Source organism: Camelus bactrianus, chromosome 35 (genome assembly GCF_048773025.1).
Source record: "Camelus bactrianus isolate YW-2024 breed Bactrian camel chromosome 35, ASM4877302v1, whole genome shotgun sequence".
Lineage (NCBI taxonomy): Eukaryota > Metazoa > Chordata > Mammalia > Artiodactyla > Camelidae > Camelus > Camelus bactrianus.
Window position 1 is genome coordinate 2,457,235 of NC_133573.1, and position 15,921 is coordinate 2,473,155.

The 15,921-nt window shown below is 50.8% G+C and overlaps 1 protein-coding gene across 1 annotated transcript in view; it reads right to left on the minus strand.

The window, feature by feature from the left end:
- Positions 1-15,921, minus strand: part of CCNY (cyclin Y) — a 53,499-nt gene that overhangs the window by 7,033 nt on the left and 30,545 nt on the right. Inside the window, exons 3-8 of the mRNA XM_074358411.1 lie at positions 14,606-14,640; positions 11,324-11,424; positions 9,737-9,772; positions 6,897-6,954; positions 6,691-6,810; positions 1,558-1,724 (exon numbers count right to left, since the gene is read on the minus strand). Of these exons, the coding sequence (XP_074214512.1) occupies positions 1,558-1,724; positions 6,691-6,810; positions 6,897-6,954; positions 9,737-9,772; positions 11,324-11,424; positions 14,606-14,640 (517 nt within the window). The remainder of the gene's footprint in view (positions 1-1,557; positions 1,725-6,690; positions 6,811-6,896; positions 6,955-9,736; positions 9,773-11,323; positions 11,425-14,605; positions 14,641-15,921) is intronic.

Sequence of the window (15,921 nt, forward strand, 5' to 3'; positions counted from 1 at the left end):
AAAATACAGCCCGCGTCCCCACGAGCCTGGCTCCGCAGCCGGCCCTGAACCGCACCGAGTGCAGCACATGCCGACCCACCCCTCCAGAGTTCCTGTGGAAACCACTCAGTCTGGCCGCTCCGGGGCTGGGAGGCTCCCCACACGCTCGCCTGCTCTGCCGGAGCAGGGTCTTACACGAGGCCTCGGGACGCAGGGCTGCCAAGTGGTAACAGTGAGTGCACGTCTTAGGAGTGCTGGGAGGACCCAGCTGAGACATGCACAAACTGGACAAGGCTCGACTCCTGACAAACAGCTTACAACCACTTCTTCGAGGCTTTCAATAAAATAAGGGCTTCTCCAGTGATCCCGAGTCCACGTGAAGACCCAGCTGGGCCGACGTCTCAATGTGTTAAGGACAGCAGCACAGAAGGCATCTCCCCACCAGCTGCGTTTCTCTCTCTCCTTCTGTTCCAAGGCTTGGTGGTGATGACGGCTGCATGACAGCGGGAATGGGCAGAACACCCCGAGCTGGGCCCTGAAGGTAGTTTCAGTGGTATCTGTCGTCTGCCCGTGACCCGCGGCACCCTCCGCAGAGAGCAGGGACAGAAAGGAGAAGCGGTCTGAGGCCCAGGTCTGGCGTCCGCAGGCCTTTCCTCTGACCCCACGGGGGGACGTCCTGGGCTCTCTTGCTGACCCTGAGCACCACCGCCACCCACATCCCCGGTCAGTGGGATGGGCACCTGGACCACGTCCCCACACACACACCTCAGCACAGGTGACAGATGCCAAGGGGCAGAAACAAGGCAGGATTTCTCACCCCATGCACCTGCTCACAGCCTGGATGACCAGCTCAGAGACCATTTTCACCTTGAGATGCAATCAAGAACTTGATTTTTCCTGCTATCAGGAAGGAATTACAGATGCAGGGAGGACTTTAAGCGTCCGCAGCAGGAAGGGAATCTGTGCAAGAGACCCAAGAACACAGACCTGTGCCCGAGGGCGACCCAGAAATGGGTGCCCAGAGCAGCAGCAGCCAGCGGACAGGGGCCAGGCCGGTGAGGAGCCAGCGGCCACCACAGACCCTGTGCCCCGAGGATCCTGGGTCTGGGGACACAGATGTGGATGGGCACATGGTGGAACCTCCTCCAGCCCAAAGCTTCCCTGAGGAAGCCAAACGAACAGTATGAGAAAAATAGCAAAAATTGAGTCAGAAATGCCAACAAAGTGTAAGGAACTGTACAGGGTTCATCCTGAACGTTCTCCAGAACCTACGGGAGGCTTGGACCCGACCTCCCACATCCCTAGCTCTGAGACCCCAACAACGGATGACACGGGGGCAAGGGGACACAAGGCTCATTTTAAGCAACGGAACTTGCAAAACAGGACAAAAGCAGTGAAAGTCTCCTCCCCGAAATGGAATAAGAACAGGTAACATTTTAGCCACCTACTGCCCAGAGCAGGCACTGGGCCTGAGGTGGGTCTGCGGTGGGGACAGGGCTGGCCGGGGGGACAGGGCCCAGGGGCACAGGGCCCAGGGACATGGAGGCGGAGGGGGAGGAGCAGGGTCTGAGCACTCACATGTCCTCCACCGTGATGTCCTTGAGGATCTGGCAGTAGTCCACGTTCCATACTGCCTGGTCATCCCACACCTTTGAGGCCAGCAGGATGGCCCCCAGGACAATCCGCTTCCAGTTGGCTGGACAGATGTCGATTTCTGCATAGGTCAGAAGCCTCTCGAGGTAAACCTGCAAGACAGGAAGCCCCCGGGTGACGAGCCAGCGCCTCCCACACCAGGCAGTGCACGTGCTCCACCTCCTACACAGGTCCCCACGGCCCGGTCACTCGCTTAAAAAGTCAAGGGCTCAAGGAGTTGAGGACAGGCGGGCGTGAAGGCGCCGCCGACGCTGGACGTGTGGGCGCGGCTGGACCAACGCCAGCAGCTACAGGCCAGCTCCTCGCTCCACCCACTGCGACACCGGCACAAACCCAGCGAGCAACCAGAGATCCGACAAGGAGAGCAAACAACATGAAAGAAGAAACTTTTTTTTTTTTAATCTCTACTCTTTTTCATTAAACTTTTTATTCGGATGTGATGGTAGATTTACACAGTGTTGATAAACCTGGTTTTTATTATGATGGTCAAGTACACACAACGCAAAACGCAGCACTTAACCGTTTTGGGTGTGCGGTTCTGCGCTGTTAAGAACAGTCACAGTGTTGTGAAACCCTCACCATCCAACTCTTTTTCCAGAACTTTTTCATCTCCCCAAACTGGAACTCTGTGCCTATGCAACCCCCAACCCGTTCCCCCTCCTGCCTCCCTGAATGTGACGACCCAGGTACCTGATGGAGGTGGACTCACACAGTACCTATCCCTTTGTGACTGGCTCCTTTCACTGAGAACAGTGTCCCCAAGGGTCACCCATGCTGCAGCCGGTGTCAACGATTCCTTCCTTTTTAAGGCGAATAATGGTACAGACCACGTTCTGTTTGCCCAGCATCCATTAATGGACACTTGACTTGTTTCCACTTCTGGCTACTGTGAATAATGCTGCTGTGAACACTGGTGCACAGACGTCCGTTCAAGCCTCTACGTCTGACTCTTTCCGGTGTGTCCCCAGTAGTGGGACTGCCGGACTGTGTGATAATCTGCTCAGTATTCTGTAGAACCACCACACTCCCCTCCACAGCAGCTGAACCATTTATGTTCCCACCAGCAATGCACAAGGGTTAGTTTTTCCACATCCTTGCCAATATTTGCCAGTACCTGTTATTTTGTTTTTTTTTTTTTAAATTATAGTCATCCTAATGTGTGTGAAGTGGTATTTTTAAATGAAAGAATTCCAGCTGAAGTTGTAAAATGAAATCACATAATATAGGATTTAAAACTTGCCAAACGTAGAAGGCAGACATCAGAAATACCCACAGAGCTCATCAACTAAGCTGGGTCACGAGTTAAGAATGCCTTTCAAAGCTTCCCTTAGTAAAAGCCTGCTTATTGATGTGTTTCACACCTCTCTGAATCATGAATTGATTATTTCCAGTTTTACATCAAATGCATTTGCAAAGGCATCAACTGCAGAAAGAATTTCATTAAATTAATCATCTATACTTTTCGAACTAGTCATAGTTTATCATGTCTGTAAAATATTAAATACTAGGAAATACCCCAAAAAAGCATGTACAGAAAGAAAAATGCTTAAATGGGCAAAACTAAGAAAACCTGAATAAAGCACGAACCTTAGTTCATAGTAACGTATCACTTATTAATAAATACATCATACTAACATGAGGTGTCAATAATTACACGTTTATTACATCCACGTGCAGCGCAACGTTGCAGACGCCAGCAATACACTAGGTGTGAAGCGTGCAGGGACTCTGTGCTACCGTCACAATTTTCCTACAAATCTAAAGCTAAAAGTCGATTTTTAAAAATACATCATGAAAATGAACACACATCCCCAAACTTGTGCAGCGCAGCTGGAGCTCAGCTCACAGAAACGGGTCGCTGTCAACTCCTGTGTTAGGAAAGGCAGGCCTCAAATCAGTAACCTGACCTTCTGCCTTCAGTAACCAGAAGAAAAGGAAGACAGGAAACTAAAGGGACAGCCAGCAGGAGGAAGGAACGAACCAAGATGAGAGGGGAGACAAACGGGTGGAGCCGAGAAAACAGAAAAACCAACAGAACTGCAAGCCGGTTCTTTGGGAAGACCAGCAAAATCGACAAGCCGTCAGCTAACCCGGCCAAGAAGAAAAGGAAAAGGACTCCAGTAAGGAAAATCAGAAATGAAAAGAGACATCACAGTAGCCTTTCAGAAATAAAGAGAATTACAAGCAAACGGGACAACTCAGGTAAAACGCACAAATCCCCACAAAGACACCAGCTGACCCAAGAAACAGACAGTCCGAATAGGCCGAGAGCAGGCAGAGGCTGAACTGGTAACGCAAACCCTTCAACAAAGAAAAGCCCTGTGTGGAGGGCAGCACAGGGAATTAGCCACATTTAACAACACTTCTAAATGAAGCATAACCTATAAAAATACTGAACCACTAATATACTGTAAATCACCTGGACTTAAATTGTTTAAAAGATACTATTTAAAAAAAACCCTGGCCAAGGCAGCTTCAATGGTGAATTCTATCTATTATTTAAATAAGAATACCAATCCTTCCCAGACTCTTCAGAGAAACAGAAGTGGAAGGAACGCTTTTCAGTTCATTATATGAGGCCAGTTATGTTGATTCCAACACCAAAGGTATCACAAGGAAACGAAAGACCAATATCCCTTACAAATACAGATGCAAAAATCCTCAACAAAACAGAAGCAAACCAAGCCCAGCAACACAGAAAAAGAATTACGCAGCAGGACCGAGAATGCAAGGTGGACTTAACACATCAACAGAATAAAGAACAAAAACCACACAACCAATCTCATGATACAGAAACAGCTCTGACACAATCCAATACTCTCTAAAGATCAAGAACACTCCACAGATTAGGAACAGAAGATAACTTCCTCGTCTGGCAAAGGGCATCTATGAAAAACTCAACAGCTAACATCTTCTTTAACGGAGAAAGACTGAAAGGTTTCCAGCAGGATCATGAACCAGACCCGGACACGCACTCTCACTTCTGGTCAGCACGGTGCTGACCTGGGTGACCGGCTGCAGGAGGAAGAGCCGTCCAGCTCGGGAAGGAGGAAGCAGAGCCACCTCCACTTGCAGACGTGATCTTGCACACAGGAACCTCATAAAAACTATGAGAACTAACATGAGTTAAACAACACGGAAGAACAGGTCAGCTGCACAGCGTTCCCGCACAACAGCAGTGAACAATCTGACAACGGAATTAAGAAAGTCATTCCACTTACAGAAGTGTGAAACAGAAGTAAACACCCAGGAGTATACTGAACAAAAGAAGACCTGTAAGATTTGTACACTGAAACTACAGAAAGGGATTGGTAAAAGAAACTGAAGAAAACCTGAGTAAACAATTTCTTTATGCAGTTTTCAGGGTACAAGTGGACTGACTTTCTTAATTTCACTGCCGTGTGGGATGTGACGTGGAGAAACTGTGGGCTCCTGACGTTGCCAGCAGCGACACAGAAGAAGGGCGAACAGAGTCACTGCGCGCCCCCGCAGCCCCAGCCCTGGTGTGCACCGAGACACGAGGATACGCCCACCCGAAGGCTAGTGCAAATGCTCACAGCGGCGTTATCACAGCAGCCGGGAGGCGGAAGTAACCCAGTGCCCATCAACTGAGGGGTGGACGAATAAAAGGCAGTGTACCCACTCAATGGAGCATCAGCTGGCAATAAAAAAGAAGGAAATCCCACACAGGCTCCAACCTGGGTGAACTCTGGAAACGTGACTGTGGAAGCCAGTCACCAGAGACTAAGCACCACATAATCCACCCACACAAATGTCCTCAACCGGTGGGCCTGGGCCTGGGCCTGGGCTGGGGGCAAGGAATGGGGGGTGGCCACTAGCGGGGAAGGGGTCTCTTCTGGGGGGTTAGGCGGAGGTGGCTGCTGCACCATATACTAAAACCCCCTGCAACGCTCACTTCATGAGGGTGGGCCTTACGGTGTGTGGGCTGCATCTCAGCAAAGGGATGAGCAATTCGTAACATGTCTCCTCATCAGGTCAGTCCGCACTCTGCCACCCCCATTTCTTCTCACTCCTTTCCTTCTGGCCTGACCCTCTCCATCCATCACTGACTTCCTCCCCAGCCCACTGCCATGCTCTCCGAACAGAGCCCACCTCGTGGCCGCCGACGGCCCTGAGCAAGGACTGGACTCCCACTCAGCAGCCGTGCCGGGAATGTTACAAAGTGCCCTTCAGGCTTCGCTTATCATAAATCAGCAGGTGCAATTCAGTGCCCTCACCCGCTTTTTAAATTTCCTCCTATGTCAGTATCGATAGGAGGGAAGGCTTTGAGTATATCCTCAAAGGCTAAAGAAATATAGTAAGTGATATAAAGTTATTGTTCCTCTTTCAAAACAGAGTTAATTAAGCTCTGAAATATTTCTTTGGGTTAACTGGGCTCCGGGTGTCTGCAAATCCTGGAAGCTGTTGCCACAGGCAGGCTACAGTCCATCTCCTTGCAGGCAGAGAGGCTCTCTCCCCTGGGCAGTGATCCATGATGCCAAGGTAAAGTCCAGGAGACAGGCAGAGAGAAAGGCATCTCTGTCAGCTCCAGGCCAAACCTGCCCGGACGTGGCTTTCTGCCCACAGGCCCCAGGCTGGCCCAGCAAAGGCCCACAACAGGCGCCAGAGAAACAGCCCTATTGACCAAATGAGATCTGACCAATGGTCCATCCCTAAGGCCTTGAGAATGCAAGTTAGGGTGGAGACTTTTTATCTCCGGTCTCAGCGCAGGTCACGTCCCACTGTCTCTGAATTTCTAACAGACATACGTTTACAGGAAAACCACAGACAAGAAGGCAGCCATCACATCACTCCTCCCGGTGTCAGGGCTCATCGCTCCTGATCCCAGTCACCAAACCCCTGCAGGAAGCCAGCCCAGAACCCGGGATGTCGGCGAGGGGCCCGGTCCTTCGGAGCCCCTTCGTGCCCACTCCACTTTCCTGCCTGTGTCTCCGCAGCTTCTCCGCCTCTGAGTGCGGTCTGATTCGAGGAGACCCAGGACAGGGACAGCCAGCAGTGGCGCCAGCGATCACGGCCGCCCGCCCTGCGGGCACTCACCAGGGTAACTATGGCACACTCCGCAGTCAGCTGGGCAGCGCTGAACAGTGTCCGAACAAACCGGTAAATCTGCTTCTGCTCGGGGTTGTGTTTGTCGTAATCTGGTGGCACTTCGGATTTCTGGGGAAGGAGATATTCTCAGGTGACCCAACAAGAGCAACAGAGACATGACTGGACGGCACCCTGACACCCGAGGGGCAGATTACCGAAAGAGGGTGAAGGTTTTCATCGAAAATATCCAAGAGCATCCGTCCATCTGGGTCCCTGGTGGGGAAACAACAGGAAATGGAGTCTACTTTCTGCAAGAACGAATGCCAGTCAAAATGAAACAGAAACATGTTTTCATTCAACTGGTATTTCAAGAAACAGGCAGTGCTGAACGTTGAGAGATGGTATCGATTACTCATGAATTGTAATCTGTTTTTCTAGGGGACAATATTTAATCATTTTTGAATAGCCCATGAAATAAAGGTTATGAACCACACTTAGTTTCATTAACTTAAGGGAAAATTTAGATTCTCATTTCTTGACTTTTCAAAGGAACCAAACCTAAACTTCTTTAACGTCTTGTTTCTGAGCAAAGGCTGGCGGATCTGTGAAAGCATCACTACGTGGTAGTTGGAAGGACAAAAGTCTGAGGGTAAGAATGACCACTCAGTGCGTCCTAGAGATGCGTCTGAAATCTTCACAACATGCAACTCAATCGCTTCACTAACGAGCAGTTTCATGATTGTGCCCTGAGAACAAGGCGTGACACATGGAGAAATGTGCCTGGTCGCTCCCACACAGGCACACGCCTGGACCCGTGCAGAGCGGCGGCTTTCACGCAGCGCCACGGGGAGGCGGGGCTCTGGGGGCGTCACCCCCAGGGACAGCTCTGCTTCTATCTGTTTCATATCATTTGAGTTTTGCCTAAAAGTTTTTCTTTAAAAACCAAATTTGGAAATCACTGCTTTGGTAACAGCATGCAATTTCCACAGTCTGTGTTTCCAATGTCAATTAGGCTGCAAGTATCAAAAGGCTACAGATCTGTCTCTGATACACACCCCCCCACTCACGCGCATGCACATGCACACACGTGTGCACTCACACACATGCACACCCACCCACTCATACGCACGCACATGCACATGTGCACACACACATATGCAATGCCATTCAGCAAACTCGGGAAACTTTCACCAGGAGTAATTTTAACAATAAAAATGTAGGGTCAAAAATATAAAGAGAGTTCAGAATTTAAGTTAAAATGGCTCTTCAGAGAAGTGGGTTTTGCTCTCAATTCCATTAAAAGCTGTGCCATCTAGTCTCAAGACACTTTCAGGCGACAATCTGTAAATTAACCAGGCTGCTTTCAAATGCCGGCTTTTCAGCCGGACTTTCTCCACTTTCGGCTCCATTTATTCCCACGAGCCCAGCAGGGCACACGATCACACGTCTCAGTAGTATATTGCTGGGCTCAACTCCTAATTCCCTAATTTACTAGCTGTGTATCTTAGGCAAATTATTTAAACCCCCTGTGCCTCGGTTTTTTTATCTGTAAAGTGGAGACAGTATCGGTACCAGCTGGTGGAGCTGCTGTAAACACTACATGAGATAAGGCGCGTAGAGAGCTGCCCAGGGTGGCCAGAGTGAGTGCTTAATAAAGCCGGGCCTTAGCAGCATTGGCTGCGGCCATAAATCAACACTGACGTCTGTGCATAACCTCAGGGCTGAGGAATCAGCGAGGCTAATGTGAAACTCGTTTGAGAACATACCTAAGTGGCATTGATGGCCTTGCATTGCTGGTTAGGACTAACAGGCTTAAACACTCTGAAATACTATCACAGGAATAAGCAGCAAGACAAACTTGCACTTTCACCGATAAGTCACTCTGGCCAAGGTTCCAAGTTCCAACATCCTACGTTCTGTAAGTTCTTAAATCTGAAATTCTCAGGCACCATATGGACCATGAATCCCAGTTACACTGTAGGGAAAGGTCATTACAGAGAATGCCTTTCCAGGTGTCTGCTTCCAGCATCTGTGCTTTCCCACATGCCCATTACAAGCTCTGTTGTTTACCGTGGACTTCCCTGCCTGGCACCACTCTCGTAAAACAGACTCAGGGGTGCGGCCCCGCCCGAGACCCCCGCCAGCCAGGAGGCGGCCTTGCTGGCTCCCGGAGCTGGTTCCCACCAGCTGTCCTTGTGACTGTGTAGATGGAACACGCGTAAATGCCACGTTACTCAACAAGACAGGACCACGTGTCTCTGTTCTCACGAAACGAAGAGTGCTTTGGAAAGAGCCAGTAACGGGAAACCACTAATGGTAAGTCAGCTGCGTGTCAGGAGCGCTCCAAACCTGAACGAGTCCACACTCGGACTCTTCTGCAAATGTCACAGGCTTCCTAAGTGCTAATCACAAACACAGAAACCGACCCACTGTGGAAAGGAAGAGTCCCCGGGGCGGCTGATAAGAGGCCGTGCTCCAGCACTGCTGTCATCAGTGCCCTCTGCGCAGAGCAGGACCTGGACGCCACACACTGAGCGTACTTTAATGTCTTACGTTGAAGGAAAACTTCTAAATGAGCGTTCTAGGACTCCCTATTTTAACTGGCTTTTTAAATTAGCTGAACTGTCTCCAGGCTATCAGGAGAGGATTTCTACTACATTGAAATAGTTTATGACTAAATTGACAACAAAACTTTTTCTACTGAATTGAAACTATAAATTAAACATTCTTCTCATGTTAAAGTTACACACCGAAAAGTGTTAAAATATCTTATAAAAGAGTATTTAAGCAAATTATACAGAAAATAAAGTAACGAGGAGACTGAACATGATCAAGAAACTCTTCTGTTCTGGGGGCTCCATCTGGCTTCCTCGCTCAGAAGCAGCCCCGCACTCACCTGGGAAGTGTTGGTAAATCATGCTAACTTTAGAAATTCTATGAAAATGCACTAAGAATATAAAACTGAAAGGCTGAAGGAAGGAGAACATAATAGCAAAACCGTAACAGTAGACAACGTGTGATGTTCTCAGCACAAAATCAATCAAAATCCACGTACCTGTTTTTGATGTGGTAATATATTGCGAGAGCTACACTGTAAGATAAAATGCAGGAGTTCAGTGTTTCATAATCATAGTCAAGGTGTTACATTATTTTGCATCAATTTGATCATAAATATTTAAAATTTTAAAGTAAAAAGATCCATCTGAACAGCCCCATTTAATTCAGAAATGCTGATGAAGAAAATGCTCTCCTCAATCAGGCACTCATTCCATGCAATTATTAAATCTTTTCCAGAAACACCAAAACTTCAAGTGATATTCGGGAACAAATTTCTCTTTTATCTGAAATTTTAAGCTTTCCTCCCTTTAAATACAGGCGCTATGTGAAAGCTCAGTGGTGACATCAAACACCTTTGAAGTCTCCAACGCCGCACCTGACATTCTAGAAAGTCAGTGGCTTCTTTACAATTGTCAGAAAAATGTGGGTGTTACCCGCAGTGGTTTGCCATTTTTCCTCTTAAATCAATAACCTCTGGGCAATCTGCCTAACTTGCTTGTTCATCTGCTGAAACGGTCCTGGAACTCTTATTTGTGATACTTTACATTTTAATATCTTAAAACTTAATTTCACATTTTAAAAGATATGAATTTAATGAAAACATTCCCATCCCCTGAATTTTCTTCAAGTAACGTTCTCCTGAGTATGAAATGTGTTCTATTCAGACTGCAGAAATTTTGGAAAATAAAGAAGTATGCAGAAAAACAATTCCTCTGCCCAGAGATGATTACTGTCGGCCTGAGACACACAAATGCCTGTTTCTATTTGTAAATCACACATGCAAGCAGGCAGGTGTGGGTCCCACTTTTCTTTGCATTAACATTTTTCTTACCATTAAAATGTTACTGAAAAACATGGTTGACTACATTCCATCATATTGTTCAACTTTATTAGCTAGTCCCCTACTGCTGAACATTGTAGTTGTTTTCACTGTTTCACAGCTGCAATCAACATCATAATGAAAGTCGTAACAGATAAAGGCACAGCACCCCAGGTCCTTCACAGCCGAGCCCAAACCCCAGAGCCAGCACATCGGGGCCCCTGTGGCCTCAGTCAAGGGTTCTTGCCACAGTGCTGGCAGGAACATTCCAGGAAAAACCGGTGCTCCTTCCCCCCCACCGCCCATCTTAAAATTAGGGACCTAAAGCCCGAAAGGGAAAGGATTTTATCCAAAGACGCCACACACCCCCTTCCTCCCTTATGCTCCATTTTTCAGTGAGCCCCAAGGCGGAGGGTCTGGCTCCTCTCCCAGTCGGGCGGGTGCACTTTCCAGTGCTGGCCACTGTCTACTGCAGCCCCAAGTCCACGAGGGCCCCGAGCACCGTGAAGTGCACAGCACTGCACAGCTGTGAAGGGGAAGGCAGCAAGAACGCACAGAAATCAAAGCTGTGCTTTAACCCGTATTTAAAGTCGTTGAAAATTCTGGTCTACTTACATAAATGGTATATGCACAAATATTTTGAACACCCCACATTTTACTTCCCCAAATCCCCTTTTAAAAAGATTTCCTAAGTAGCCAGTGGCCTCCCCTGCCCGGTCTGACCCCCCAGACCCCACCGCCCGGCGGGGAGTGGGAGGTGCGCACCACTTGACTGTGCACTTGAGGTCCGGCCGGCTGACTGTGCTGTCGTCCAGAAAGATGGTGGAGCAGGAGCTGCACTTCCTCGCCGTCTGTCCTGGAGGGTGCTGCAGACGGGACAAGGGATATTAAACAGGGCTCAAAGTCTTCCCAGACATCACCCCTCACCTAGAGACCGGCCTGGAGAGGAAAAGGGTCTTAGCAAGAAATGCCAGCACTACCAGCGAGAACAGTACAAACCCCCTTTCTTCCCACAGCAAAACTCCCACTCCTCGACACGCAAAGTCACCTCCACCACCCGGGTCCCACACCTGCATCAGAATGCTCCCCCGTGACCCAGCATCACAGGGCGAACTGCGGAGCCCAGAAAAATCACCGTGAGAAACAGGAAACACACTGCTCACTACACTGGTGACATCTGGGTTTGAGGTCGGGACCAACACGAGAGAGAGCCCACTGCACCTGTCTTTCTCTGTTCTTGGGGTACAGTTGATCTGAGGACCACGGAAAATGCAGCCAGTGTCAACTGAGAATGTCCCAACCTTGAATTTCAGGGAGTGAAGGTATAAATAAAGACGTATTCCCTCCTTAAGGGCATCTCAAGGTGACAGTTATCTGATGCCTCTGAAAATGCAGCCGACGGGTGGCCTTCCTGCAGGCGCCAGGCGGTCTGAGCCCTGGTCCTTCCCAGCTGCGGGCATTCTGGGCGCTCTGCAGAACTTCAGGACTAACAACTACTTCTGAAACGCACTGCTAAGGAAAACAGAATTTAAACCACACGCTGATGACATCTAACTGAACAGTAAATGGATTCCGGCAACTCCGCGGGCAGTGTGATTAGAACACGTCAATCTGGGTGACTTGCTGGAAGCGGTAGAAGAAAAATCAAAACATCCTAGCAAGTCCCCACTCGCCTGGCGCTGAGCTGACAGTCTGAGTGTCACTTTCAGCAACCGAAGAGACAATTACTTGGTGACCCTGCCTGCCTGACCTCCCAGCCCCGGCGAAGCCCTCAGCACCCGTGGTTCCCAAACATGAAGAAGCCCTCACGCCCCTCACAGACCAGACGCCCTGCTCAGTACTTCCACGTCCACTTCTTATTTACTAAGGCTTCCTCTGTAATATAGTTATGGAAAATTATGGAAATATGCAACAGCCCAAGAAATGGAAGACAGTGCTATAAACAGAAGCTCCCGTGGTGGTGATAGCCACACTGGGGGTACACAGCCCCTTACACCCCAGCCAGGGGCCCCGCACCGCTGAAGCTCCGTGGCCCCCCTGCACGCCGCTTCTACGGGAGAAGCACGCGGGGTCAGGACCTAATGACCAATCAGGATGCTCAGGAGGCGGCCTGATCTTGGGCCCTTCCTCCTAAGCTCACACTGCTCTCCGCCTATGCCCTGCTCAGAGCACGTCTCCCAAAGAGGCAAAAGCAACGTTTAGAATTTTTACCACTTCAGGCCCTGGACCACACTCACTTCATCCCTCGATGTCTATGGCTTAATACTTATGAAAAAACTGTATCCACACTCAAACTGCCAGAAAGAGTTCCATCAGTTTTGCTACTGAACTTGAAAAGTAAACAGAATTGACCCAACTCCATGAGCAGTAACAACAGCAACATGTCCACAGGGAGCCGCGGCCAGCGCGCAGCCCCGCCAGAGCGGGCAGGCCAGGGGCCGCGGCCAGGAGCCGCTCTACGAGATCAGAGAGCCAGGGCCTCCAGACTCTTTCACGGTCCCCCACCTTTCAGGTGATGGACCCAGGGCGTGCCTAGCTTCGTCTGGCTCCAAGTCCAGCTCACAGTGTGACTTCTGCATAACTGATCAGTAACGCTCCCAGTTACTCCATTTCCTCACAAAGTTCTCAGAAGCATCACCTGCCTCAGTATTAGGACAAATACTGTGACTGTGTCGCTGGGGTCAGGGAGGCTGGCCGTTTAACCCCTGACTCATTCTGTTTAAATATCATTTTTCTTTAACTTAGAATGATTGATTCACTTCAGGTGTGCTGTCATCAAGGGGCAGGAGGGTGTCACAGAAAAATTAGGCTAAAGTAAAAGCGCAGTTTTCCCTGAGTTCCAGGAGAGTGATTCCAGGCTCCCAGCCACTTACAATGCCACCCACAGTTTATAATAAGTCTTCCACATTTTAATTAAAAGATTCATTAAAACAGCTAGTTTAAAGAAAGAGCACAGCCAAAACGTCAGCAAATTTTTCAATAACTACACACTTCAAATAAAGCCCTTTATGTAAGTCTTTCTAAACTACCCAAGTGTCTCTTTCGTAATGTATTAACTTTTCCTGTGACTGTTGATCTAATTACGTCTAAAACATGGGTCCTGATTAGAGTATTAATCTTCATAACTTTCCCTGATTTAACTTCCTGTCAAAGCTCCCCAAGGGGTTTACCCTCAAAGGGTTTCAAGCTTTAAAACCTGCAATAATTCCTTCAGAAGCAGCCTCCTCTTACTTAACCTTCCAGCCTCTCTTGGCTACTCTGAGCCAGTGAGAGACCCCTCCTTCCCAGCCAGGCAGGGTCCCTCTCCCCTGCTCCTTCCCTGGGGAACATTTAAGGCCTCTGCCCCTTTCACTGGCCACTGTGGTGCTGGCTGGGGGGGATTTCCCTCCACCTGCACTGACCAGCATCCGTCCCTCTCCTGAAGGGCTCTGGTTCTCCAGGTGAGACTGCGGCGTACGTGTGTGGTAACCCGCACCTCACGGAGACAGTGTTCTCTCCTGGAGACGGACATAAGTTTAGAGGCAAGGAGGCTGTGGCTGTACCTCGCTTGGTGGCTGGGCGCCACAGTCCTGGGGCACAAGTCGGGGTGCCGTGGGGGCCCCCGGCCGCTGCACCCACTGCTCAGGGAAGAAGGAAGCATCTTCCTGCCTGGCCAGAAGGGCAGGGACACACTGCTCAGAGTGGCCACATGGTTAGAGCTGAATCTTACAGATCCTTTTAGAATTAAAGTGTGGTCAAGTTTACCCGTCCTCTGAGCACATGCAGACTACCGGCCCTACACACATGAGGGGAGGCGGCAGCGGGAGGGGAGGCAGCCAGCCTGCAGGAGACAGCTGTGCTTATCCCAGCGGAACTGACCTAGGGGAGAAAGGCCCCTGGGCGAGCGGGTGGGAGGGCCGGTCAGAAACACAGCAGCCCGGGTCCCTGGGCCTGGGAGCTCCTCCGCGTGTGGACGAGACTTGGGTTCCATCCCCACCCCCGACCCGGGTGCGAGTGCTCTCAGCGCTGGGCAGTCACCGCGAGGAGCACGGGGACAGCCCCACTTACGTGGTTGATGAAGAGACTCTTCCGTTTTTCTCTCACTGTGAAAACAAAAGATGCAACAGAGATGTTACTAGCCTGCATGGCAGCCCCTCACAGGTGGCCGAGGACGGGCCTCAGCGTCAGGTCCCCTCCTCCGGCCACCACCGGACCCAGATGCTCCATGACCGGTCGGAAGTGCGGCCTACACAACGCAGCTGTGGCCTGGGCCAGCAGAGCACGCCGCCCACCAGCGGGGGGATCGGCCTGCCAGCCAAGTACACACGAATCAGCACATCCCATAAAACCTGCCCGCACCCACCCCTTTCAGATGATCAACAAGTAACAGGACTATTTACCTCTAGCCCAGCAAAGGACCCACCAAGGTCCACGCTGCTTGCGTGAAGCACAGTGACACCACCCACCACAGCAGTAAATTCAGGACAGCGTCGGCGGTGGCCTCACTGCTCTCCAGGGGGTGCTGGGGTGACACCTGGCTTCCAGAGGCCACCCAGGGCATCCTGCCCCTCGGGGAGGCGGAGCAAACCCACAACGAAGACCCAACTAACCCTCTCGGAAAGGTCGTTCTCACCCTGCCGGCTGCGCGGCACAGCCTGCACCCAGCGTCTCAGAACAGGGGCCCTCAGCCTCAAAGACACAGTGGGGAACAGAGAACCTGGAGGAGCTTCTCCATCACTGAAGTCAGCACGCTCTGCATTTTCGCCTGGAGACTGGCGAGCTACTCAGCACGCACACCGCGCAGGCCGCTGTGCAGGGCACAGAGGACAGGTGTCCCTCGAGGAGGTGACGTCCTGGGCCCCGGGAGCCCTGAACAGCAGCGTAGGACCCGGCCCCCCCCCCCCCGTGGGGCGGCTCCCGGCAGCTCCCGGCAGCGCAGGCCCCACAGGTGGGCTTCCACTCGCTTCCTCCCGCTGCTGTGACTGCGGAGCGCTCTGTTCTTTGCTTCCCTGGGAGGCGCTTCTCTCTTCCTTGGAAGTCTGACCCTCTCTGCAGTGACCGCCAGCCACCAGAGGGCCCACCCGCAGGCCACATGTGCACCACGCAGAGTGAGGCCGGACCAGCGCGCGGAGCGCGGGGCACGGGGCACGCAGTGCAGAGGCAGGTGGCGCCTCTGACCTTGTGCACACACGCACCCACATGTGGACCACAACAAAAGGGAAACGCAGGTCTCGCAGGGAGCCCTGGGCTGTAACGTCCTGGCATGTATGCTGCGCATGCACAGGTGGGTGTGACCTGTACACGAGTGTCTTCCTTAAATTCACTCATGATGAACTACTGGGCCACCATCCACCACAGCAGCCGACCTGACAGGTTTCCAGCAA